Source organism: Haliaeetus albicilla, chromosome 15, assembly GCF_947461875.1.
Source record: "Haliaeetus albicilla chromosome 15, bHalAlb1.1, whole genome shotgun sequence".
Classification (NCBI taxonomy): domain Eukaryota; kingdom Metazoa; phylum Chordata; class Aves; order Accipitriformes; family Accipitridae; genus Haliaeetus; species Haliaeetus albicilla.
The window spans coordinates 27,395,245-27,422,035 of NC_091497.1; the positions used below are offsets into that span (position 1 = coordinate 27,395,245).

Genomic DNA, 26,791 nt, shown 5'->3' on the forward strand with positions numbered 1-26,791 from the left:
GCTGGAGCCAGTGTTAGCTCAAAGTGAGCCTGCCTGGAGAAGGGCAGCCCCCCGGAGGGAGAGCCATAGGCAAAGCAAGGTCAGGACGAGAAAGAGCGGGGGATAAGGTTGCCGAGGAACACGAGACGCACACAAGCGCCCGCTCCGCACCAGCAGACCTGCCCGCAGGAATGCCCCCGCTCGCTGGTGCCGTGAGGTGCGGGTGTCCGCCTCGGCCGAGATGTGCCAGCGGCTCTGCCCGTGGTGGTGAGCCTTGCCAGCTCTGGGCCGTGCTGTGGAGCCGAGTCCCTCTGTCCCATCTGCAGCCTCCTCTCTCCACAGGCGTGCCTCTGCCGCTCCAGCCTACCCCTCGCGCCGGGAGAGCCGGACCAGCCACCCCAGCACCGCCGAGAGATGGAACGAACGAGAGCAGCCGACGGTCCTGCCTGGAAAACCAGCGCGCCCGCCCTCCCCGCGGCCCCCACGGCCCCCCAGCCCGTCCCTGGCGGCTCTGCTGCAGCGGGACGAGGCCAGCACCCTCCAGGACCAACCAACACGGCCATCCCGCCCCCGCACCACGCTGCTCTGACCCTCCAGCAGGGGCTGAAGGCAGCCCCGCTGGGGTAGGGCTTGGGGTGCGCTGAGAGAAGCCCTGCCGACAGCCGCGGGTTCAGCCCTTTCTTTCAAAATAAAGAGGGACAGAGCTGTCAGGCAAGTGTCCGGGCCATTTGTTTCAAAATACAGAGCTGTCAGACAAGTGTCCCGGTGGTACCAACAGCAAGCCCCGTGAAGCACCAGCGCTGGCTGAGCTCCACACCCGAGCACAGCCGTGGATGCCCACGGTGTCTGCAGGCAGGAGCGGGGCACGCGGCTCCCCCGACCGGCGCCGGGGCCCCGGGGGCCTGGGGGAGCCCATGGCCATGGCCAGCAACAGACAGCGACACCAACCTCACCGACGTACGGTGCGGGAGGCAGTGGCGGGAGTCCGACCTGGCCGGTCACACGGACTGGCGCGGGAGCGTCCGTCGGGTGAGGGAACATTTATTGCAGCGGGATCATCTGGCCGTGGGCCTCCTCACGTGGGATACCCAGGACAAGAGGGAAGCCATCAAGAACATCTCCAGGGACAGAAGCTTGCCGAGCCAATGCACTGCGGGCACAGCAAAGGTCCTCGCCGATTGACTTGACGGGCCCTGACTGATGGGCCATCTGCAACTGGGGGTGCTGCAAAGTATCTCCACATCTGGGCGCTGAGCGTCCTGTTAAGGCACTCCCTGAGGGAGGCTGTTACTGCCCTGGCGGTACCAAAGTGGTGGCCACCCCGCTGCTTGGACAGCGTGTTGAAAGGCTGGCTGGAGCCTTTGTAAGAGTTCAGCTGTGTGCTAAGGCTGCGGCCACTCCTCGCAGGACACAGAAGCAGAACACACGTTTAGAACCAAGGCCGTTCGTGAGTACAGAGAGGGCAGTTCTGGGGGGGTGCAACAGTAAGCACATGGCTTTTGAGTCTAAAGGGTGGCTGGGCCTGTTGTTAGTGCTGAGGCCTTGGCTTAGATCACGGTTACTATTGCCAAGAAGGTGTAAAAGTACCGAGGGGGAGAGGGGATTGCCGCTTCTCCCCGAGAAGCGTGGATGACGGTTTTTCCCTGCAGTGCTTTAGCAAGGGCTTCCTCGGCGTGCGTGAGAGCTCCCCCGGTAAGAAAGCCCCGCGGGGCCCGACGTTTGTCCCGCTGCTCCTCGAGGGGTGTTGCACGTGGCCTGGAAAGAGCGTTGGGAGAGTGGCCAGGTGCCGGCCAAGAGGTCACCAGGCCCCTCTGCTGCTCCCACAATCGGTGCTGTAGATCGCAGGGGTGCAGGAGAGCACCTGGGGGAACGATCACCTGCTTGCCTTGCTCTTACGTGCCATCCTGGGCTTCAGCCACAGGCAAGGGACCTGAGGCTAGAGCGACTTTGGGGCGGATGCAGTCTTCCTGTGGAGAGTGTTATGGATGCACAACTAACCAAATCCTATAGGTGTTAAGACTCAGAGTTATTCTTCAGCAAAAGCTAGTTAGAAGTCCGGTAACATCTTATAAAACCACAGGCTCAATGATGTAAAGAGAATTAATTCTACATGGCCGACTTAAGAATCCCCAAGATTTAAAGTGATGGCTCAAAACGTGCGTATCACTCACCTAAAGCTGAGGGCTCTCTCCCTCGAGGAGTTACCTCGGGCAGTGCCCGACCCGAGGGGGAGTCCCCGACTGCAGACCCGCTGCTCCGAGGAGGACTGCCGACGTGTCCTCCGGTGGGACCCCGTTTATACCCCTGTGGAATCTGACCTGTGGTCATTTCATTCTATTGGCCAGGAGGGTCACCTCAGTGTACCTGGCGCATCTCGATTGACCAGTTCAAATTTCAACCTGTGGCCTCCAGGGTTTCCTCCCCCTTCTCCCTGCCTGGAGAAGTTTCTTTTCCTGCTGGCGGGATGGGGGGTGTGTGGGGGGGGATGTACTGCCACAGAGAGAACAGCAGGACAGGAGTCGTTCCCCCCTGCCATTTGTCACAGACTCTTTGACAGCGTGCAGGTGACCTAACTTTAGGCACCTGAGCTACTGACCCCTGCTCCAGCCCCCTCATCATCTTTGTGGCCCTGCTCTGGACCCACTCCAGCAGGGCCATGTCTTCCTTACGCTCTTTACCGCTGTGCGCCCCCGGGGATAAAAAGCAGGGGAGAACCTCAGCTAAAGTCAATCTAATAGAAAAGACCCAGCCTGTCTCTGTGCAAATGACCAAAGCAGAGAGGGGAAATTGGGGAGCACCCTCAGTCGCCACTGAGCATGAGAGGTGAAGGAAGATGTGGTTCGGCAAAGGGCTCTCTCCGAGTCCGTTCAATGGGCTGCCAAGTCCCGCTTTGCAGCAACTGGTCGGGTTTCCCTCACGATCGTTCTCCGGGGTCTGTGTGAGGAGATGGGGCGACACCGTACAACATGGGAGCCAGCGGATGTTAGGGGTGTGAGCCCGAGGAGGTGCCCAAATCCATCAGGGCTGAACCAGGACTGCCAATCTGCAGGCAACTGGGGTCAGGGCTTGATCCCTGGGGCTGTTGCCCCCACTGCTCAGGCTCCTGGTCCGGAGCTGATGGTGGCGATTGCTACTTTGCAACATTCCTCGTTGACACAGGAGCCCAACTATCGATGGTAGATAAGGACACTTAACAAAGGACAGCCTCCACTTAGCAAGCAAATAGATGCTCTTGTAGGTGGCCATGCCAAATCACTACCCACCCACTGGTCAGGGCTAAATCAATTCTACGGGATGGACGGACGGTCCGGCTTTACTTCTAGGTCCCCATAATAGGTGAGGTACGGGTGCATGGAATGGGTCAGTCGAGGGTGGCCTTGTGGGGAAAGTGGGCAATAGGGGCACTGCAGGCTCCTCCCCACAGTTTACCTCGCATCAACACATCCCTGACAAACAGGCCGTTAGCATGAGCTCCAGGTCCTGCCCCTTTATCCTACAATACGAGTCACCTTCTGATGCCACCCGGGCTGTTCCTGAACTGATAAAAGAGCTAGACGAACAGGGAAGCGTGGTCAGGCCTCCTTCCCACTACAGTTCTCCTGCACGGGCGGTAGAGAAACCTCTGGGCAAGTGGTGACTAGCGGTAGGTTACAGAGCCCAGAACACCGCCACTGAACTGCCCACTGTGGCTGCTCCCGCTCTGATCCGATAGTCTGTTGCCTCAACGAACAAGCCTTGCCAGGAAGGGCAACAGTAGATGGGAAGGACACGTTTCTTAGACCCCCCGTACCTTGGGACAGATAGGGAGAGGGTTGCTTTCACCTGGCAGGGACTGCCATTTACGCTGACTGGCTTACCACAGGGTTCGAAACATAGTCCTACTGTTGCTCGTGCTCTGCTGGCCACAGAGATGGAAACATTAACATTACCACAAGAGGTTACTGTGATGCAGTAGGCATGACAAAAGGTGTGAAACCCAGTGTCGCTGCAGTGAGGCTCTGATCGATCCCTTCCTGCTGTGCAGTCTACAGCGTGTCCAGGCACATATCTAAAACCTCTGGTTGCCAGGTCTCACAGCTAATGATACCAAAATTGAGGGCCTGTAAAGGAATACTCTCTAAGACTTGTTTTGGAGTTTTAGAAAGCAGGCGTTCTTTATTGCGGCGCTGGATGCACGGGGCATAATTCCACCTGGCATGCATGCTACAGCTTCAGCACAAACCGGTTCTATGGAGTAACTAATTACATATGAATTAGGTTAGTATAGCTATACATAAAAATTATTGTAACCGATTATCATGGTACTGCCCCCATCCGATCACATGCAACAGTTCTTCATTTGGGTCGAAGGGCTGCTTTTGCGACCACCGACCCATTTGAAATTCAGCTGGCCAGCCTTCAAGTCTTTGTTCGTCACCCTTGTTCTTTGACCTCGGAGCTTAACGTGGTTTCAGTCACATATGGTCAGTTTCAATATTATTCTTATCTAATGTACAGGAACATCCAGTCAGAAGAGCAAAGAACTGCAAAACTTATGAGTAACTACCTCTACTAGTTTAATTACTTGGCTACACTTTTGTCTACTGTTTCAACCATAGTGTCAGTATTAGATTTCTGATAATTGTTTACCAAATCTCACCTTTACAGTCATCCAGCAGCAAAGCAGTTTCCACGGCTGGTACAAAATAGTAAAACCATACAAATGTTTAGACATATCATACAGAATGTATGGACATATGCAATCACTAAGGCAGGATCCTTGAAATATTGGATCCTAGCATGGTTTGGGTTGCAAGGGACCTCTAAAGGTCATCTAGTCCAAGCCCCCTGCAATGAGCAGGGACATCTGCCACTCAATCAGGTTGCTCAGAGCCCCCTCCAACCTGACCTTGAATGCTTCCAGGGCTGGGGCATCTGCCACCTCTCTGGGCGACCTGTGCCAGTGTTTCACTGCCCTCATTGTAAAAAAAGTCTTCCTTCCATCTAGTCGGAATCTACCTCTTTCGGTTTAAAACCATTACCCCTTGTCCTGTCGCAGCAGGCCCTACTAAAAACTCTGTCCCCATCTTTCTTACAAGCCCCCTTTCAGTATTGAAAGGCCGCAGTCAGGTCTCCCTGGAGCCTTCGCTTCTCCAGGCTGAACAACCCCAACTCCCTCAGGCCTTCCTCCTAGCTGTGGTGTTCCAGCCCTCTGATCGTTTTTGTGGCCCTCCTCCGGACCCGCTGCAGCAGGTCCGTGTCCATCCTGTGCTGAGGACCCCAGAGCTGGACGCAGTACTGCAGGTGGGGTCTCACCAGAGCGGAGTAGAGGGGCAGAATTACTTCCCTTGACCTGCTGGCCACGCTTCTTTTGATGCATCCCAGGATATGGTTGGCCTTCTGGGCTGCAGCTGCAGGCTGCCGGCTGATGCCCCGTTTTTCATCCACCAGCACCCCCAAGTCCTTCTGGCCAGGGCTGCTCTCAGTCCCTTCATGCCCCAGCCTGTATCGGTACACCGGAGCTTCTCCTGACCCAGGTGCGGGACTTTGGACTTGGTCTTGTTGAACCTTGTGAGGTTCACGTGGGCTCACTTCTCGAGCTCGTCCAGGTCCCTCTGGATGGCATCCCGTCCCTCAGGCGTGTCAACCACACCACTCAGCTTGGTGTCGCCTGCAAACTTGCTGAGGGTGCACTTGATCCCGCTGCCTGTGTCACCGAGGAAGATACTAAACAGCACTGGTCCCACTACGGACCCCTGAGGGACACCCCTGGTCACCGATCTCCATCCAGACTTTGAGCCGTTGAGCACTACCCCCTGGATGTGACCATGCAACCAATTCCTCATCCACCGAACAGTCCATCCGTCAGATCCCCATGTCTCCACTTCAAGAGAAGGACGTTGTGGGGGACCGTGTCAAAGGCCTTGCAGAAGTCCAGAGGGATGACATCCGTAGCGTTTCCCTGGTCCACTGATGTAGCCACTCCATCCCAGAAGGCCACTAGGTTGGTCAGGCAGCATATACCCACCGCGTGCTCTCTCGAGGTTTCCTTTTGCCTGTCAGATAATTGCCCCGGGAGGGCAGCTCCCGTGGCTGTGCTCCAGCGGCTGTCCACGAGCACCCCGTGACGAGAGCCGTCCTCGCACCTTCTCGGCCCGGCCATGAGGTCACAGCGGGAATGTGAGGTCACAGAGCCCCGCGGTGACGCGCCAGACATAAGCACCAACCGCTCAGCCCCCGGCCCTCACTGCGGCGGTGGCGGCAGCAGCAGCAGCAGCAGCAGCAGGGTGCAAGTGCCGGGAGCCATGGCCCCAGCCCGCCACCTCCTCGTCCTCCTCATCCTCTTGGTGGCCCTGCATGTCAGGGCTGCCAGGGCTGCTTTGTGGCAAGCACGGGGAGCAGGTAAGCGGGCGGCGCTGGTGCAGCCTTTCACAGACCAGCGGGCTCTTCTCCCCGAGAAGCGCAGATGACGGTATTTCCCTGCCAGCGGGAGGAAGGAGAATCTCCCTTTCCGTCTTCTTTCCGTGTGAAGCGCAAGTTGCTCCTTCCGTGTCCGTTGCGCAGACGCGGAGGAGAGGAGAGAGGGCACGGGTCGGGCTCAGTGACGTGCCCCGAGGCATTTTGCCTCGCGAAGCTGTCTATGCCGGCCCCTCGGAGCCTGAGCTGCTCCCGGTGCTGGCTGCTGAGCCAGCGGGCTTGTTGGGGTTGAGTTTAGAGGTCGCGTGAGCTCCAGGGAGTCTTTTCTCCTGGCAGCTCCGCGCGTGGGTCGTTTTGCCCCAGCAAGGTGCCACTGCAGGCAGGCGGCAACTCTTTGTGCCATGCTCCTGAGTGGAAGGGAGAGATGAGTGCCGTGGGGTAATCCTGTCTTTGAGCTGCGCTCACTGCCACTCCGATCTGAAGGAAGTATCTTGAACCGTGTCACGGGAGCTGTTCTGTCCTGTGCTTTTTTTGCAGCCGTGCTGGCAGGCGAAGGCGATGCGGCTTCCCGTCTGGGCTCCAGGACTGAGGGTCCGGGAGATGGCATGGGTACGTCACGGCTTTTCCCTCCCTTTGAGAGCTGCCAGCCGGGCGGCTCTGCAGGTGTGAGGACGGAGACCTGCACGTGTGTGCCCTCTCCTTGCGTGATCCCCTTACCGCTGCTGCGATTCAGTTCTGCCGATGTAGATCACGATAGATGACGGAAGCTTCTCTGGGTGTTTAGTTACAGATGGGCCTGTAGGGAGGACTTTTCCAGCTCCTCGGCTGGATGCTGTTCTACAGCCCGGCCTGCATCGCAGGGGTGAGTAGTCTGTCTCTGCCGACCTCACAGGCTAAGCGCTGGTTTTCTGTAATTTATTTGCATGAAATTGAACCACGTCTTTTCCGTTAAGGTCCTCCAAGAGCCAAGTACCTAGCTGACGGAGGAAAAAAGTCCCTGCAGCCATCTGAATATGTAAGACAAATGCTGGAGGAACTGGAGAGAGGACACGGTGGGTGTGTTTCACTCTGCCTTAGCGGTGAGGCTCGGCAGCCAGAGGTTTTAGGTACCTGTCTGGAGACGCCGTAGCCTGCACAGCGGGAAGGGGTCGATCAGAGCCTCGCAGCAGCGATGCTGGGTTTCACACCTTGCAGGTGCTGGTGAGGCACAGAGATGGTGCAGAGCCTCTGCCGCCAGTTGTGGTTCAAGCCGCGTGCCAGGGGCAGCCGCTGCCCCGGTTTTACCATTACGGCTCAGAGCTGGCTTGTGCAGACGTCGGTAGGCAGATCTGAGGGCCTGGCGTGCGCTGAACTTGTGTTCAGCTCACACGCAGCACAGCTTGCCGCTGGGCCAGTTCCAGGCGGGAGCGAGGTCCCCAGCAACGCTGGCTGCCTTTTCCTGATGCTGGAAGTCAGGTGGAGATGCTGGTTCGGCAGGCTTTCTGGGGTGTGCTCGACTTCCCGTCTGCGGACCGATAGCTGGGATGGGACGAATGTGACCGTTGCTGGTGCTTACAGGGAAGGGCATGAGGGCCTTGCGGAGAAGCCCTTCTCAGAAGGGCTGTTTCCCCGGCTGGCCTGGCCGCAGCTTCTTCCCATCCTCTTTGAAGGAAGGCATTGAGCATCACCTTACAGTTTGCCAGGAATGCACTGCGTGCAATGCAAACCAGAAGGTTGCGTGCAATGTGCTGGTCTCCCAGCAGCTCAGGCGTGGCTGCTGTCTGGAGTGGTGACTAGGCGCAGCCCCGAAAGCCCAGGCGCTGTTTCTAAACCCCGTCAACGTCCTTGAGAAGGGTTGCCTCCTGAAGATGCCATCGCCCTCGTGGGGAACGGTTCTGTGTGACCCAACTGTCCCGCTTGCTTTCTCAAGAGACGGACCGAGAGGCTGTGCAGAAGGTGATTTCGGGAGAAAGCAGTGGCTCACTGCCAGTCTCCGCTGAAGAACTGGAGGCGAGGCAGGCCCCTGGCACACCAGGTAGTTGCTGTCCCGTGGCCGGCTGGTGTCACCCATCAGGATGGCTGCGTGTCAGCAGGCTCTTCCCCCAGCGTTCGCTCTTGCACGTCACGCCAGCAGCCAAAGCTGGAAGTGTTTTGGGTTCGAGGCCTCTGGGCCACGTCCTGCAGATGGTGGGAGATGTGCCTCTTAATGGAACGTGCGTCCCGCCGTAGCTGCGTCCCAGAGGTTGCCCGGAGTCTCTAGAGGCTCAAGGCACAAAAGCAGCACAGAGCGGGATCCCTCCTGTGAGCTGAGGTCCAGAGCGATGCCCTGACTCGCAGACTGGGCAGAGGCTTAGGGGTAGCCTCCCCGTCCTCCTGCATCCTCTGTGCCCGAGCCATGCTGAGGCTTCAGCTGCCGTCTCTGCTTTTTGGCAGCGCTGTCAAAGCCCGGAGAAGACCACCGCGGTAACATATATGAATTTCTCCGAGCGGACTCAGGTACTGAGCAGTCTTGCTGGGGTCCCTAAGTGGGAGAGACGTCCTAAAATCTGGGAGCGGATGCGCATGCTGGAGAAAAGGCTGAAGGGGAGAGCAAGGTCCAGGTGTCTCCTGAGGGGGCCTGACTCTGTCCCCTCGGGGTGGGAGCAGGCCCAGGGGGAGGGAGAGCTGGGGGGGGCACTGCCTGCTGCAGGGATGTTTTTTGCCCGTGTCCCTCAAAGGAGCAGCTGCGCTCCCCGCCGCGCTCCTCTTCTGGCCTTCTGAGTTTTGTTTGGTGGGACAGCGTGTCCCAAAGGGTGGGAGCGTGCCCCCAGGCACCAGCACTGGGGGGAAAGAGGGACCTTCCTGGCCCTGTCAAACGTGCTGCAAGCTTGCCAGTGGTGCACAGGACGATCTAACGTTCCCAATTGCTCCTCCAGACGTGGTCAGCGAGAGAACCACGAGTGATAACGAGCCCCAGAGCTCCGCCAGTGTCCTCTGTCCCCAAGATGTGCGGAGGCGCTGTATGATAGTCACGGCAGTACTCATGGTTGTCCTGCCACTTGGACTAGTATTCTGCTGTTTCATGATCCGGCGGCGGAGGAAGAGGAAACAGTGAGTTCTTGATTTCCCTCCCCCACTGCTTCCTTCGACGGCTGCTCGTAGCCACGAAGCCTTTCTAGTCAGGCTGCTGTGGAGTGGCGAGTTAGTGGCTGGCCAAAAGACTCTTTTTGCTGAGGCCTCTTAATTCGCGGGCCCTCTTCTCGGGAGCCCGCTCTGGCTGGAGCCAGTGTTAGCTCAAAGTGAGCCTGCCTGGAGAAGGGCAGCCCCCCGGAGGGAGAGCCATAGGCAAAGCAAGGTCAGGACGAGAAAGAGCGGGGGATAAGGTTGCCGAGGAACACGAGACGCACACAAGCGCCCGCTCCGCACCAGCAGACCTGCCCGCAGGAATGCCCCCGCTCGCTGGTGCCGTGAGGTGCGGGTGTCCGCCTCGGCCGAGATGTGCCAGCGGCTCTGCCCGTGGTGGTGAGCCTTGCCAGCTCTGGGCCGTGCTGTGGAGCCGAGTCCCTCTGTCCCATCTGCAGCCTCCTCTCTCCACAGGCGTGCCTCTGCCGCTCCAGCCTACCCCTCGCGCCGGGAGAGCCGGACCAGCCGCCCCAGCACCGCCGAGAGATGGAACGAACGAGAGCAGCCGACGGTCCTGCCTGGAAAACCAGCGCGCCCGCCCTCCCCGCGGCCCCCACGGCCCCCCAGCCCGTCCCTGGCGGCTCTGCTGCAGCGGGACGAGGCCAGCACCCTCCAGGACCAACCAACACGGCCATCCCGCCCCCGCACCACGCTGCTCTGACCCTCCAGCAGGGGCTGAAGGCAGCCCCGCTGGGGTAGGGCTTGGGGTGCGCTGAGAGAAGCCCTGCCGACAGCCGCGGGTTCAGCCCTTTCTTTCAAAATAAAGAGGGACAGAGCTGTCAGGCAAGTGTCCGGGCCATTTGTTTCAAAATACAGAGCTGTCAGACAAGTGTCCCGGTGGTACCAACAGCAAGCCCCGTGAAGCACCAGCGCTGGCTGAGCTCCACGCCCGAGCACAGCCGTGGATGCCCACGGTGTCTGCAGGCAGGAGCGGGGCACGCGGCTCCCCCGACCGGCGCCGGGGCCCCGGGGGCCTGGGGGAGCCCATGGCCATGGCCAGCAACAGACAGCGACACCAACCTCACCGACGTACGGTGCGGGAGGCAGTGGCGGGAGTCCGACCTGGCCGGTCGCACGGACTGGCGCGGGAGCGTCCGTCGGGTGAGGGAACATTTATTGCAGCGGGATCATCTGGCCGTGGGCCTCCTCACGTGGGATACCCAGGACAAGAGGGAAGCCATCAAGAACATCTCCAGGGACAGAAGCTTGCCGAGCCAATGCACTGCGGGCACAGCAAAGGTCCTCGCCGATTGACTTGACGGGCCCTGACTGATGGGCCATCTGCAACTGGGGGTGCTGCAAAGTATCTCCACATCTGGGCGCTGAGCGTCCTGTTAAGGCACTCCCTGAGGGAGGCTGTTACTGCCCTGGCGGTACCAAAGTGGTGGCCACCCCGCTGCTTGGACAGCGTGTTGAAAGGCTGGCTGGAGCCTTTGTAAGAGTTCAGCTGTGTGCTAAGGCTGCGGCCACTCCTCGCAGGACACAGAAGCAGAACACACGTTTAGAACCAAGGCCGTTCGTGAGTACAGAGAGGGCAGTTCTGGGGGGGTGCAACAGTAAGCACATGGCTTTTGAGTCTAAAGGGTGGCTGGGCCTGTTGTTAGTGCTGAGGCCTTGGCTTAGATCACGGTTACTATTGCCAAGAAGGTGTAAAAGTACCGAGGGGGAGAGGGGATTGCCGCTTCTCCCCGAGAAGCGTGGATGACGGTTTTTCCCTGCAGTGCTTTAGCAAGGGCTTCCTCGGCGTGCGTGAGAGCTCCCCCGGTAAGAAAGCCCCGCGGGGCCCGACGTTTGTCCCGCTGCTCCTCGAGGGGTGTTGCACGTGGCCTGGAAAGAGCGTTGGGAGAGTGGCCAGGTGCCGGCCAAGAGGTCACCAGGCCCCTCTGCTGCTCCCACAATCGGTGCTGTAGATCGCAGGGGTGCAGGAGAGCACCTGGGGGAACGATCACCTGCTTGCCTTGCTCTTACGTGCCATCCTGGGCTTCAGCCACAGGCAAGGGACCTGAGGCTAGAGCGACTTTGGGGCGGATGCAGTCTTCCTGTGGAGAGTGTTATGGATGCACAACTAACCAAATCCTATAGGTGTTAAGACTCAGAGTTATTCTTCAGCAAAAGCTAGTTAGAAGTCCGGTAACATCTTATAAAACCACAGGCTCAATGATGTAAAGAGAATTAATTCTACATGGCCGACTTAAGAATCCCCAAGATTTAAAGTGATGGCTCAAAACGTGCGTATCACTCACCTAAAGCTGAGGGCTCTCTCCCTCGAGGAGTTACCTCGGGCAGTGCCCGACCCGAGGGGGAGTCCCCGACTGCAGACCCGCTGCTCCGAGGAGGACTGCCGACGTGTCCTCCGGTGGGACCCCGTTTATACCCCTGTGGAATCTGACCTGTGGTCATTTCATTCTATTGGCCAGGAGGGTCACCTCAGTGTACCTGGCGCATCTCGATTGACCAGTTCAAATTTCAACCTGTGGCCTCCAGGGTTTCCTCCCCCTTCTCCCTGCCTGGAGAAGTTTCTTTTCCTGCTGGCGGGATGGGGGGTGTGTGGGGGGGGATGTACTGCCACAGAGAGAACAGCAGGACAGGAGTCGTTCCCCCCTGCCATTTGTCACAGACTCTTTGACAGCGTGCAGGTGACCTAACTTTAGGCACCTGAGCTACTGACCCCTGCTCCAGCCCCCTCATCATCTTTGTGGCCCTGCTCTGGACCCACTCCAGCAGGGCCATGTCTTCCTTACGCTCTTTACCGCTGTGCGCCCCCGGGGATAAAAAGCAGGGGAGAACCTCAGCTAAAGTCAATCTAATAGAAAAGACCCAGCCTGTCTCTGTGCAAATGACCAAAGCAGAGAGGGGAAATTGGGGAGCACCCTCAGTCGCCACTGAGCATGAGAGGTGAAGGAAGATGTGGTTCGGCAAAGGGCTCTCTCCGAGTCCGTTCAATGGGCTGCCAAGTCCCGCTTTGCAGCAACTGGTCGGGTTTCCCTCACGATCGTTCTCCGGGGTCTGTGTGAGGAGATGGGGCGACACCGTACAACATGGGAGCCAGCGGATGTTAGGGGTGTGAGCCCGAGGAGGTGCCCAAATCCATCAGGGCTGAACCAGGACTGCCAATCTGCAGGCAACTGGGGTCAGGGCTTGATCCCTGGGGCCGTTGCCCCCACTGCTCAGGCTCCTGGTCCGGAGCTGATGGTGGCGATTGCTACTTTGCAACATTCCTCGTTGACACAGGAGCCCAACTATCGATGGTAGATAAGGACACTTAACAAAGGACAGCCTCCACTTAGCAAGCAAATAGATGCTCTTGTAGGTGGCCATGCCAAATCACTACCCACCCACTGGTCAGGGCTAAATCAATTCTACGGGATGGACGGACGGTCCGGCTTTACTTCTAGGTCCCCATAATAGGTGAGGTACGGGTGCATGGAATGGGTCAGTCGAGGGTGGCCTTGTGGGGAAAGTGGGCAATAGGGGCACTGCAGGCTCCTCCCCACAGTTTACCTCGCATCAACACATCCCTGACAAACAGGCCGTTAGCATGAGCTCCAGGTCCTGCCCCTTTATCCTACAATACGAGTCACCTTCTGATGCCACCCGGGCTGTTCCTGAACTGATAAAAGAGCTAGACGAACAGGGAAGCGTGGTCAGGCCTCCTTCCCACTACAGTTCTCCTGCACGGGCGGTAGAGAAACCTCCGGGCAAGTGGTGACTAGCGGTAGGTTACAGAGCCCAGAACACCGCCACTGAACTGCCCACTGTGGCTGCTCCCGCTCTGATCCGATAGTCTGTTGCCTCAACGAACAAGCCTTGCCAGGAAGGGCAACAGTAGATGGGAAGGACACGTTTCTTAGACCCCCCGTACCTTGGGACAGATAGGGAGAGGGTTGCTTTCACCTGGCAGGGACTGCCATTTACGCTGACTGGCTTACCACAGGGTTCGAAACATAGTCCTACTGTTGCTCGTGCTCTGCTGGCCACAGAGATGGAAACATTAACATTACCACAAGAGGTTACTGTGATGCAGTAGGCATGACAAAAGGTGTGAAACCCAGTGTCGCTGCAGTGAGGCTCTGATCGATCCCTTCCTGCTGTGCAGTCTACAGCGTGTCCAGGCACATATCTAAAACCTCTGGTTGCCAGGTCTCACAGCTAATGATACCAAAATTGAGGGCCTGTAAAGGAATACTCTCTAAGACTTGTTTTGGAGTTTTAGAAAGCAGGCGTTCTTTATTGCGGCGCTGGATGCACGGGGCATAATTCCACCTGGCATGCATGCTACAGCTTCAGCACAAACCGGTTCTATGGAGTAACTAATTACATATGAATTAGGTTAGTATAGCTATACATAAAAATTATTGTAACCGATTATCATGGTACTGCCCCCATCCGATCACATGCAACAGTTCTTCATTTGGGTCGAAGGGCTGCTTTTGCGACCACCGACCCATTTGAAATTCAGCTGGCCAGCCTTCAAGTCTTTGTTCGTCACCCTTGTTCTTTGACCTCGGAGCTTAACGTGGTTTCAGTCACATATGGTCAGTTTCAATATTATTCTTATCTAATGTACAGGAACATCCAGTCAGAAGAGCAAAGAACTGCAAAACTTATGAGTAACTACCTCTACTAGTTTAATTACTTGGCTACACTTTTGTCTACTGTTTCAACCATAGTGTCAGTATTAGATTTCTGATAATTGTTTACCAAATCTCACCTTTACAGTCATCCAGCAGCAAAGCAGTTTCCACGGCTGGTACAAAATAGTAAAACCATACAAATGTTTAGACATATCATACAGAATGTATGGACATATGCAATCACTAAGGCAGGATCCTTGAAATATTGGATCCTAGCATGGTTTGGGTTGCAAGGGACCTCTAAAGGTCATCTAGTCCAAGCCCCCTGCAATGAGCAGGGACATCTGCCACTCAATCAGGTTGCTCAGAGCCCCCTCCAACCTGACCTTGAATGCTTCCAGGGCTGGGGCATCTGCCACCTCTCTGGGCGACCTGTGCCAGTGTTTCACTGCCCTCATTGTAAAAAAAGTCTTCCTTCCATCTAGTCGGAATCTACCTCTTTCGGTTTAAAACCATTACCCCTTGTCCTGTCGCAGCAGGCCCTACTAAAAACTCTGTCCCCATCTTTCTTACAAGCCCCCTTTCAGTATTGAAAGGCCGCAGTCAGGTCTCCCTGGAGCCTTCGCTTCTCCAGGCTGAACAACCCCAACTCCCTCAGGCCTTCCTCCTAGCTGTGGTGTTCCAGCCCTCTGATCGTTTTTGTGGCCCTCCTCCGGACCCGCTGCAGCAGGTCCGTGTCCATCCTGTGCTGAGGACCCCAGAGCTGGACGCAGTACTGCAGGTGGGGTCTCACCAGAGCGGAGTAGAGGGGCAGAATTACTTCCCTTGACCTGCTGGCCACGCTTCTTTTGATGCATCCCAGGATATGGTTGGCCTTCTGGGCTGCAGCTGCAGGCTGCCGGCTGATGCCCCGTTTTTCATCCACCAGCACCCCCAAGTCCTTCTGGCCAGGGCTGCTCTCAGTCCCTTCATGCCCCAGCCTGTATCGGTACACCGGAGCTTCTCCTGACCCAGGTGCGGGACTTTGGACTTGGTCTTGTTGAACCTTGTGAGGTTCACGTGGGCTCACTTCTCGAGCTCGTCCAGGTCCCTCTGGATGGCATCCCGTCCCTCAGGCGTGTCAACCACACCACTCAGCTTGGTGTCGCCTGCAAACTTGCTGAGGGTGCACTTGATCCCGCTGCCTGTGTCACCGAGGAAGATACTAAACAGCACTGGTCCCACTACGGACCCCTGAGGGACACCCCTGGTCACCGATCTCCATCCAGACTTTGAGCCGTTGAGCACTACCCCCTGGATGTGACCATGCAACCAATTCCTCATCCACCGAACAGTCCATCCGTCAGATCCCCATGTCTCCACTTCAAGAGAAGGACGTTGTGGGGGACCGTGTCAAAGGCCTTGCAGAAGTCCAGAGGGATGACATCCGTAGCGTTTCCCTGGTCCACTGATGTAGCCACTCCATCCCAGAAGGCCACTAGGTTGGTCAGGCAGCATATACCCACCGCGTGCTCTCTCGAGGTTTCCTTTTGCCTGTCAGATAATTGCCCCGGGAGGGCAGCTCCCGTGGCTGTGCTCCAGCGGCTGTCCACGAGCACCCCGTGACGAGAGCCGTCCTCGCACCTTCTCGGCCCGGCCATGAGGTCACAGCGGGAATGTGAGGTCACAGAGCCCCGCGGTGACGCGCCAGACATAAGCACCAACCGCTCAGCCCCCGGCCCTCACTGCGGCGGTGGCGGCAGCAGCAGCAGCAGCAGCAGCAGGGTGCAAGTGCCGGGAGCCATGGCCCCAGCCCGCCACCTCCTCGTCCTCCTCATCCTCTTGGTGGCCCTGCATGTCAGGGCTGCCAGGGCTGCTTTGTGGCAAGCACGGGGAGCAGGTAAGCGGGCGGCGCTGGTGCAGCCTTTCACAGACCAGCGGGCTCTTCTCCCCGAGAAGCGCAGATGACGGTATTTCCCTGCCAGCGGAAGGAAGGAGAATCTCCCTTTCCGTCTTCTTTCCGTGTGAAGCGCAAGTTGCTCCTTCCGTGTCCGTTGCGCAGACGCGGAGGAGAGGAGAGAGGGCACGGGTCGGGCTCAGTGACGTGCCCCGAGGCATTTTGCCTCGCGAAGCTGTCTATGCCGGCCCCTCGGAGCCTGAGCTGCTCCCGGTGCTGGCTGCTGAGCCAGCGGGCTTGTTGGGGTTGAGTTTAGAGGTCGCGTGAGCTCCAGGGAGTCTTTTCTCCTGGCAGCTCCGCGCGTGGGTCGTTTTGCCCCAGCAAGGTGCCACTGCAGGCAGGCGGCAACTCTTTGTGCCATGCTCCTGAGTGGAAGGGAGAGATGAGTGCCGTGGGGTAATCCTGTCTTTGAGCTGCGCTCACTGCCACTCCGATCTGAAGGAAGTATCTTGAACCGTGTCACGGGAGCTGTTCTGTCCTGTGCTTTTTTTGCAGCCGTGCTGGCAGGCGAAGGCGATGCGGCTTCCCGTCTGGGCTCCAGGACTGAGGGTCCGGGAGATGGCATGGGTACGTCACGGCTTTTCCCTCCCTTTGAGAGCTGCCAGCCGGGCGGCTCTGCAGGTGTGAGGACGGAGACCTGCACGTGTGTGCCCTCTCCTTGCGTGATCCCCTTACCGCTGCTGCGATTCAGTTCTGCCGATGTAGATCACGATAGATGACGGAAGCTTCTCTGGGTGTTTAGTTACAGATGGGCCTGTAGGGAGGACTCTTCCAGCTCCTCGGCTGGATGCTGTTCTACAGCCCGGCCTGCATCGCAGGGGTGAGTAGTCTGTCTCTGCCGACCTCACAGGCTAAGCGCTGGTTTTCTGTAATTTATTTGCATGAAATTGAACCACGTATTTTCCGTTAAGGTCCTCCAAGAGCCAAGTACCTAGCTGACGGAGGAAAAAAGTCCCTGCAGCCATCTGAATATGTAAGACAAATGCTGGAGGAACTGGAGAGAGGACACGGTGGGTGTGTTTCACTCTGCCTTAGCGGTGAGGCTCGGCAGCCAGAGGTTTTAGGTACCTGTCTGGAGATGCCGTAGCCTGCACAGCGGGAAGGGGTCGATCAGAGCCTCGCAGCAGCGATGCTGGGTTTCACACCTTGCAGGTGCTGGTGAGGCACAGAGATGGTGCAGAGCCTCTGCCGCCAGTTGTGGTTCAAGCCGCGTGCCAGGGGCAGCCGCTGCCCCGGTTTTACCATTACGGCTCAGAGCTGGCTTGTGCAGACGTCGGTAGGCAGATCTGAGGGCCTGGCGTGCGCTGAACTTGTGTTCAGCTCACACGCAGCACAGCTTGCCGCTGGGCCAGTTCCAGGCGGGAGCGAGGTCCCCAGCAACGCTGGCAGACCTTTCCTGAAGCTGGAAGTCAGGTGGAGATGCTGGTTCGGCAGGCTTTCTGGGGTGTGCTTGACTTCCCGTCTGCGGACCGATAGCTGGGATGGGACGAATGTGACCGTTGCTGGTGCTTACAGGGAAGGGCATGAGGGCCTTGCGGAGAAGCCCTTCTCAGAAGGGCTGTTTCCCCGGCTGGCCTGGCCGCAGCTTCTTCCCATCCTCTTTGAAGGAAGGCATTGAGCATCACCTTACAGTTTGCCAGGAATGCACTGCGTGCAATGCAAACCAGAAGGTTGCGTGCAATGTGCTGGTCTCCCAGCAGCTCAGGCATGGCTGCTGTCTGGAGTGGTGACTAGGCGCAGCCCCGAAAGCCCAGGCGCTGTTTCTAAACCCCGTCAACGTCCTTGAGAAGGGTTGCCTCCTGAAGATGCCATCGCCCTCGTGGGGAACGGTTCTGTGTGACCCAACTGTCCCGCTTGCTTTCTCAAGAGACGGACCGAGAGGCTGTGCAGAAGGTGATTTCGGGAGAAAGCAGTGGCTCACTGCCAGTCTCTGCTGAAGAACTGGAGGCGAGGCAGGCCCCTGGCACACCAGGTAGTTGCTGTCCCGTGGCCGGCTGGTGTCACCCATCAGGATGGCTGCGTGTCAGCAGGCTCTTCCCCCAGCGTTCGCTCTTGCACGTCACGCCAGCAGCCAAAGCTGGAAGTGTTTTGGGTTCGAGGCCTCTGGGCCACGTCCTGCAGATGGTGGGAGATGTGCCTCTTAATGGAACGTGCGTCCCGCCGTAGCTGCGTCCCAGAGGTTGCCCGGAGTCTCTAGAGGCTCAAGGCACAAAAGCAGCACAGAGCGGGATCCCTCCTGTGAGCTGAGGTCCAGAGCGATGCCCTGACTCGCAGACTGGGCAGAGGCTTAGGGGTAGCCTCTCCGTCCTCCTGCATCCTCTGTGCCCGAGCCATGCTGAGGCTTCAGCTGCCGTCTCTGCTTTTTGGCAGCGCTGTCAAAGCCCGGAGAAGACCACCGCGGTAACATATATGAATTTCTCCGAGCGGACTCAGGTACTGAGCAGTCTTGCTGGGGTCCCTAAGTGGGAGAGACGTCCTAAAATCTGGGAGCGGATGCGCATGCTGGAGAAAAGGCTGAAGGGGAGAGCAAGGTCCAGGTGTCTCCTGAGGGGGCCTGACTCTGTCCCCTCGGGGTGGGAGCAGGCCCAGGGGGAGGGAGAGCTGGGGGGGGCACTGCCTGCTGCAGGGGTGTTTTTTGCCTGTGTCCCTCAAAGGAGCAGCTGCGCTCCCCGCCGTGCTCCTTTTTTTGGCCTTCTGAGTTTTGTTTGGTGGGACAGCGTGTCCCAAAGGGTGGGAGCGTGCCCCCAGGCACCAGCACTGGGGGGAAAGAGGGACCTTCCTGGCCCTGTCAAACGTGCTGCAAGCTTGCCAGTGGTGCACAGGACGATCTAACGTTCCCAATTGCTCCTCCAGACGTGGTCAGCGAGAGAACCACGAGTGATAACGAGCCCCAGAGCTCCGCCAGTGTCCTCTGTCCCCAAGATGTGCGGAGGCGCTGTATGATAGTCACGGCAGTACTCATGGTTGTCCTGCCACTTGGACTAGTATTCTGCTGTTTCATGATCCGGCGGCGGAGGAAGAGGAAACAGTGAGTTCTTGATTTCCCTCCCCCACTGCTTCCTTCGACGGCTGCTCGTAGCCACGAAGCCTTTCTAGTCAGGCTGCTGTGGAGTGGCGAGTTAGTGGCTGGCCAAAAGACTCTTTTTGCTGAGGCCTCTTAATTCGCGGGCCCTCTTCTCGGGAGCCCGCTCTGGCTGGAGCCAGTGTTAGCTCAAAGTGAGCCTGCCTGGAGAAGGGCAGCCCCCCGGAGGGAGAGCCATAGGCAAAGCAAGGTCAGGACGAGAAAGAGCGGGGGATAAGGTTGCCGTAGAACACAAGACGCGCACAAGCGCCCGCTCCTCACCAGCAGACCTGCCCGCGGGAATGCCCCCGCTCGCTGGTGCCGTGAGGTGCGGGTGTCCGCCTCGGCCGAGATGTGCCAGTGGCTCTGCCCGTGGTGGTGAGCCTTGCCAGCTCTGGGCCGTGCTGTGGAGCCGAGTCCCTCTGTCCCGTCTGCAGCCTCCTCTCTCCACAGGCGTGCCTCTGCCGCTTCAGCCTACCCCTCGCGCCGGGAGAGCTGGACCAGCCGACTTGGCACTGACGAGAGATGGAACGAACGAGAGCAGTCGACAGCACGCCCACCCTCCCCACGGCCCCCGCGGCCCCCCAGCCCGTCCCTGGCGGCTCTGCTGCAGCGGGACGCGGCCAGCACCCTCCAGGTGGAGGGCTTGGGGTTGCGATGAGAGAAGCCCTGCCGACAGCCGCGGGTTCAGACCTTTCTTTCAAAATAAAGACGGACAGAGCTGTCAGGCAAGTGTCCGGGTGGTACCAACAGCAAGCCCCGTGAAGCACCAGCACTGGCTGAGCTCCACACCCGAGCACAGCCGTGGATGCCCACGGTGTCTGCAGGCAGGAGCCGGGCACGTGGCTCCCCTGACCGGCGCCGGGGCCCCAGGGACCTGGGGGAGCCCATGGCCATGGCCAGCAACAGACAGCGACACCAACCTCACTGACATATAGTGCGGGAGGCAGTACCGGGAGTCCGACCTGGCCGGTCACACGGACTGGCGCGGGAGCATCCGTGGGGTGAGGGAACATTTATTGCAGCGGGATCATCTGGCCGTGGGCCCCCGTTTATACCCCTGTGGAATCTGACCTGTGGTCATTTCATTCTATTGGTCAGGAGGGTCACCTCACTGTACCTGGCACATCTCGACTGACCAGTTCAAATTTCAACTTGTGGCCTCCAGGGTTTCCTCCCCCTTCTCCCTGCCTGGAGAATTTTCGTTTCCTGCTGGCAGGTTGGGGGGGGGGAGGGCTGTAATGCCACAATCTACCCCACGACCACAGTCATGGTTCGACTGGTTTCCTTGAAGTGGTGGTGCAGTCACCTCTTGCCTCCAAAGTTAAAAGGGGGTGCAGTTTGGTGAATTTGACGGTCATTGTGGGCCATCATTCCATTCTGGTCTAGAATTAAAGTGGAATATCGAACAGAGGAATATCCAGTGTATTGACCGTTTTAAGGGAGTAGTAACTTAACTGTTAGTACAGGCTTCACTACCAAGCGTTTGATAGAACTTATTGCAATATAGATTACAGTAATCATAACTACAAGCATTACTAAAGATTAGAGAAGGCTGGTCGCCCACCCCGTGAAAGAAAATCCGAACACATCAGAACTTTTCCCAGCCAGTTGGTCCCTGGTGCAGAAGCAATTGCCTCTGAGTCTCTTGCCGTATTCTCTCATTGATTCAGTCTTGAAGCCACATTGACACATTTGGGGTGAACACAGCAATTGTCCATTGACATGTTCAAAACTTTACATATATCCTTCTCTTTCTTTGGCATCTAATCCAATACAGCCCAATTTTTGATAGTCATTTTACCGATATAACCGATAGTTTAAGAGTCCCCAAATTATCAGATGTAACGGTGGCTAAGGTTGGTAGTTGTAAATTCAGTTCTAGAATGCTCTATCGATGTTCCTTGAGTACCATACACAGTTGCCCCCATGGAATTTCAGGGCATAGCGTAGCACCATTCCAAATCCACCCCGTGATCCCATGGGTTAGTTGGAGGATATAGTCACATCTGGTGTTCCATACTGAAATAGCATTTACTGCACCTGGTGACCAACTATAAACAACATGAGTATAAGCTCCTCCCCTATCCAATCTGAACCTCCAACTATAATTGTTACATTGCTCTCATGTGAGCTCAAGGACTCACGATATATTAATATCCATCACTCTGCCACGACATTATCATCCAGATCTTCACCATCCACGCCTGTCACCGTCATCACTGTCAGCAAAAGGACTGGAATGACTCATTCCTTCATGGTCCTGTAAGAAAGCACAAACCAGGCCTTGGTCTTAAAACCGGGTCACAGGGTTAGATGTCCAGTATTATCCACCGGGCATTGATGTGGTGAGTCTTTCCACTCCCATCCAAGGCTTCCCAGGCATGCAGGCCTCTGGGTTTTGCTAAGGTCCTAGGAACAATGCCAATGGAGGGCAGCTTGCCCTACCTGTTCCTTGTTGTCCCCACCAACCAGGATGCCATCTATATATTGACATAGGTGGACACCTGATGGTACTACCACAGCATCAAGAAGCTTGGCTGAGGCATTGTGAGCAATAGTGGGGGCATCCTTATATCCCTGGGGAAGTCAATTGAAAGTGTATTGGGTCCCTTCCCAAGTGAAGGTGAGCTGGGGTTTGTTGTCTTCCCTTAGGGGAACCGTAAAAAAACATATCCTTGACATCTAAAGCAACCATCCATGGGTGGGCTGCAGCCTGTACTGCTGTTATCACTGAGGTAACACTTGGGACGGCAGAAGTTAATGGCGGGGTAACACTGTTCAATCTTCTATAATCAATTGTTAGTCAGCACCTTTTATCTGATTCACAGACTGGCCAAACGAGGATAATAAGGGGAATGTGCGTGACTGATGATCTCTCGTTTCTCCAGATCGTTAATTACTTCTGAAATGCCCCGTTTGGCTGCGGCTGGAAGTGGGTATTGAGGGACACGGGTTACCTCAGATTGCGGTAGTGCAGGAGCAACCTGCAACTTTCTCACATGAACAGCCTCTGCCCCCCTGCCCCCAAAGCTCCACACCCTACCATTGGGTAGGTCCCACTGTCTGCCTGCCAGCACATCAAATCCCAGTGTATTTCCCTCATAGGGGCTTAAAGCCACTTCCACAGCTGTCGTTCTTTTTCCCCCCAGTAACCAAAGTTGAGGTCGAGCTCTGGGGCATTTTCTGTCGCCCCTGTTACTCCTCCAACGTTTATAGCCTTTCCTGATGGCTTAATTCCTGGCTCACTAGCTTGTCATTCGCTTAAAACACTAATTTGGGCTCCTGTGTCGAGTAAGAATTCCAAAATTACCTGTTTTGGGCCCACAGGAATGTGTATACAAGGCTCTTTATCGGCAGACCATTGGCAGGTATTCCCCATGCGGCCTGGGCGGCCTGAACCCCAAACCGCAGCTCCTAGTTTTTTAGCCCTTCCGGTTCCTCTCGCAGTGCTGCGAGAGGGTCCCGTTTCTCTTCCCGAGGGGGCGGCCTCGCTGGCGCTTCCCTTGGGTCTCTAGCTTTCCCCGCTTCCCTCGGGTCTCTAGCTTTCCCCTCCAGCAATTCCCCCCCCCCCGCGGACGCCGCCGCGAACGGCCCCTGCAGCGCGGCCCGGCCTGCCCCCAGTGCCGGGGCCTTCCGCCAGAGACCGTCCCTTCCGGGATCGCAGTTCCGGCCCGACCTGTTGCGAGTTCGAGACCGCTCGCGGCGCGGTTGGCAGCCGGCTGGGCGGACCTCCCTGCTGCCCTCCGTTAGCTCCGACAGTCCCTTTTCCCGGCTAGGAACAGATTCTCCCCTCTCCTTGGGGTCCGCACCCCCAGCCCCGTAGGCTACTCGGGACGTTATCGACTGATCACCCGCCGGTCCGGCACTCAGAAACACTCCCGGTCCCCAGTAACCTCTCGCTTCATCATCACTTAACAGTATCCGATCCTCCCCCGTTAGAGAAACTCTCCACAAATACTCAGTTTCAGTTTCGCCCGGCTTGCGCGAAAACTTAGCTTGCAACTCGCTGAGTTTGGGTCCTGACCAAGGGGCCGCGCAAACAGCGCTCCGGGGGCTCCCACCGTGCAGACCCACGTGCCCTTCTGTTCCAATGAGGGGCCACATGTCCCTTTCCTCCAATTGCACCTTCAGATAATCTATTTCCCCTTGCCTTTTTTGGTTCTGTGCTTGAATCCGGCAGGCGCCCGAGAGGGCACACACGCTGCCTTTGCCGTCTCAACAAGTACCACGGCATAGTTCTACTCTCTCCACGACCGCTGCCAGGTCGGACCACTTCTCCTTCGCCCATTCCAGACCTGGGGGAGAAGGGCTGCAGCCGTGCCTCCATAATAATTCCTCTATTAACACCATCCTGCCGACTACGCCAATTTAAAATGTTACGGATGCACGACTAACCAAATCCTATAGGTGTTAAGACTCAGAGTTATTCAAATTTCAACCTGTGGCCTCCAGGGTTTCCTCCCCCTTCTCCCTGCCTGGAGAAGTTTCTTTTCCTGCTGGCGGGATGGGGGGTGTGTGGGGGGGGATGTACTGCCACAGAGAGAACAGCAGGACAGGAGTCGTTCCCCCCTGCCATTTGTCACAGACTCTTTGACAGCGTGCAGGTGACCTAACTTTAGGCACCTGAGCTACTGACCCCTGCTCCAGCCCCCTCATCATCTTTGTGGCCCTGCTCTGGACCCACTCCAGCAGGGCCATGTCTTCCTTACGCTCTTTACCGCTGTGCGCCCCCGGGGATAAAAAGCAGGGGAGAACCTCAGCTAAAGTCAATCTAATAGAAAAGACCCAGCCTGTCTCTGTGCAAATGACCAAAGCAGAGAGGGGAAATTGGGGAGCACCCTCAGTCGCCACTGAGCATGAGAGGTGAAGGAAGATGTGGTTCGGCAAAGGGCTCTCTCCGAGTCCGTTCAATGGGCTGCCAAGTCCCGCTTTGCAGCAACTGGTCGGGTTTCCCTCACGATCGTTCTCCGGGGTCTGTGTGAGGAGATGGGGCGACACCGTACAACATGGGAGCCAGCGGATGTTAGGGGTGTGAGCCCGAGGAGGTGCCCAAATCCATCAGGGCTGAACCAGGACTGCCAATCTGCAGGCAACTGGGGTCAGGGCTTGATCCCTGGGGCCGTTGCCCCCACTGCTCAGGCTCCCGGTCCGGAGCTGATGGCAGCAATTAGAGATTGGTGTCGTCCGCAGACTTGCTGAGGGTTGTGAGGCACTGAAGGAGTTCATGTCTCACGCACTGAGGTGCAGCATGTTCTGCAGAAGGACGAACTCCACATAATGAGGAACCGCACGTGAGGAGCCGATCAGCACCGACCAGCACCGGACACCAGCGACCGGGCGCCCATGCCCTCTGGAGCTGGGCCTCTGGGCTGGCTGGAGCAACGCTGGGCCCAGGGCTGGTAAGACCTCCCTCTTGTCTCTTCCTTTTCCCCCGTAATCCCTCCACCTCATCCCTCCAGACACAAACCGCTGACCAGGTCTAGGACCAGGACCGGACCCAGCCGACCCCAGGCTCCTCTCTGAGAGGGAGTCCGGAAAGCAAGGGGGTCCGCTCTGAACCTCCTGACCCGACGGGAGGGCTCGCCTCACTCCCTGAACTGGTCTGTGTGCGGTTACGGCGGTTACACGGTTTGCTGAGGGAGGTTCGTGCCAGCTCCTGTGGTGAGAAGCCCCAACACCTACTGTTACACCCTCCAAGTTCAGGCTGATTCTGCCATGAATAAAATGTTCAACGGATCGCCTGGTGTGGCTTCAGCTTAATTTAGCCTGAGGGAATTGGAACTCACCACGACCCCTCCTTGGTCTGTCCAGCATGGGTCATGACAGGAGTGCAGTTGATCCCCCTGTCTTATGTCATTGATGAAGATACTAAACAGTACTGGTCCCAATACAGACCCCTGAGGGACACCACTTGTCACTGATGTCCATCTGGACATTAAGCCATTGACCACTACCCTCTACCACTACCTTAGGCTGAAGCAAGAGATGGGTACCTTGATACACAGATATGAGCCGTTCCAAACACGCTTAGAAATACAGTCCTAGGAAGGTAGATTACTGTCATACTGTAGTGGGAGGTATATGGATAAAATAGCTGATAGTTTGTCCTAGGACATCTACAGAGTATTTACCCTATCTAACTGAGGCACAGAAGTCAAGAACCCATTGCTGTAAACTTAGTATTCCATGAAGAAAGACAGCATGATGATACAGACTGTAATGAGATAAATTATCTTCTTGGAGTGCTTTTTCTCTCCACAGAAGGAATCTAAGGTAATATTTCTTAGGTATCTCAATAAAGTGCCTAAGGTTACACAGGTGATACCACTTGCTCTGAATTCTACCCATAAGTTCTCACTTAGGTACTCAAATCATTTAAATCTGTCCCAAAGGCACCAGGGTGTCTAACTTGTAGTTGCTTAGTCCCATGGTAGAATTCGTAGGTCTGCAATTATACACACTGCCTATGAAGAGGGTTGCAGAAAGATGTAAGGGGACCTTTGCACTCCAAGAAGAGGAGGAAAGTCTTGAACTAACTACTCAATAGAGAAATGCTAAAACATATGTCTTAAGTCTTGCCACTCTTAGGATTCAGGGACCTCCCTCCACTAGGGAGATGTATATAAAAGTCTTTATTTTTTCCTTTCAGTAGTGAATTTCAGCTTTTGAGCTACTTCGGGGCTTTTGTAAATGCTACCTACTGACTTCAAAAATATATCAATTTACTGGTCTTGGTTTTGTTCATTAGGATTTATTTAAATAAATCAAATGTTTTTCACTGCCATATTAATGCAGTGACATGCATACAAGACTTGATGCAAGCCTCATTGCACTAGTTGTGGAGATGTATAAAAGTGTTTTCTTATAACATGCAGGTGCAGTTTGGTGCCAGAAATAATTTTCCCAATATGTTAGTAAATGACATTCTGGCTCTTGATTCATGTACCACTGAGCTGTCAGCAATCAGCCAATTGATGAAGGGTTGGCTAGCCAACTTGCAACACTTCTTTTTATATTTTGGCAAAGATCTGATTCTAAAGAGATGATATTCATTTAATTAAAGGTAATTGACATATTGATATATCTCTCTGTATATCTCTTTGAGGTAATAGTGGATTACAGCAGACAGCATAATGCTGTGTTACAATACCTGTTTTGGTTATAAAGAGTTTCATTATAAAACCAGAAAAATATAGACTCCAGCTAGGTCGGCCTTTGAAAGGACCTTTGAATTAATAGGAATGACATTCAGAGTTGTGCTTAAGGACAGGATATATTATACAGATCAATCTTTGAACACAGTGCCAGGTTTTAAGACAGTATCTCTAAGACTGCTTATGTTTTGCTTTGTTCTGATAGCCGCTGCACAGAATGCTGAGATCTCTTGCAACAAATTGGCTCTGTCATGAGCATTGCGGCAAGGTAAATTCTTTAAAACACTTTTAGTGGCCTGAATGGCAGAGTCAACAGCCAAAAATGTACATAAGAATCAATTAAAAAGGAGAAAGATGTTGCAAAATTAGAGCTAGGAAAACACTTTCTTTAATAGTCTTTTCGCATATATTTGTATTTTTTTTTACAGAAATCAAGCCTTTAAGGCAGGTACAATAAAAATAGTAACTATTTCATTAATGAAGGAACTAATGATAGTATAACTAAGTTAAATGGACTTACGGGGTGTCCCTTGGCAGTTTGCATACG

The 26,791-nt window shown here is 56.0% G+C and overlaps 1 protein-coding gene across 1 annotated transcript; it reads left to right on the plus strand.

The window, feature by feature from the left end:
* Positions 1–6,915: 6,915 nt before the first annotated feature.
* On the plus strand, positions 6,916–11,767 carry LOC138689106 (uncharacterized). Its single transcript, XM_069802602.1, has 7 exons — positions 6,916–6,984; positions 7,160–7,237; positions 7,329–7,427; positions 8,285–8,389; positions 8,788–8,850; positions 9,270–9,444; positions 9,931–11,767. Exons 1-7 carry the CDS (start codon positions 6,981–6,983, stop codon positions 10,175–10,177), a joined length of 771 nt encoding a protein of 256 aa, XP_069658703.1. The 5' UTR covers positions 6,916–6,980; the 3' UTR covers positions 10,178–11,767.
* The last annotated feature ends 15,024 nt before the right edge of the window (positions 11,768–26,791 follow it).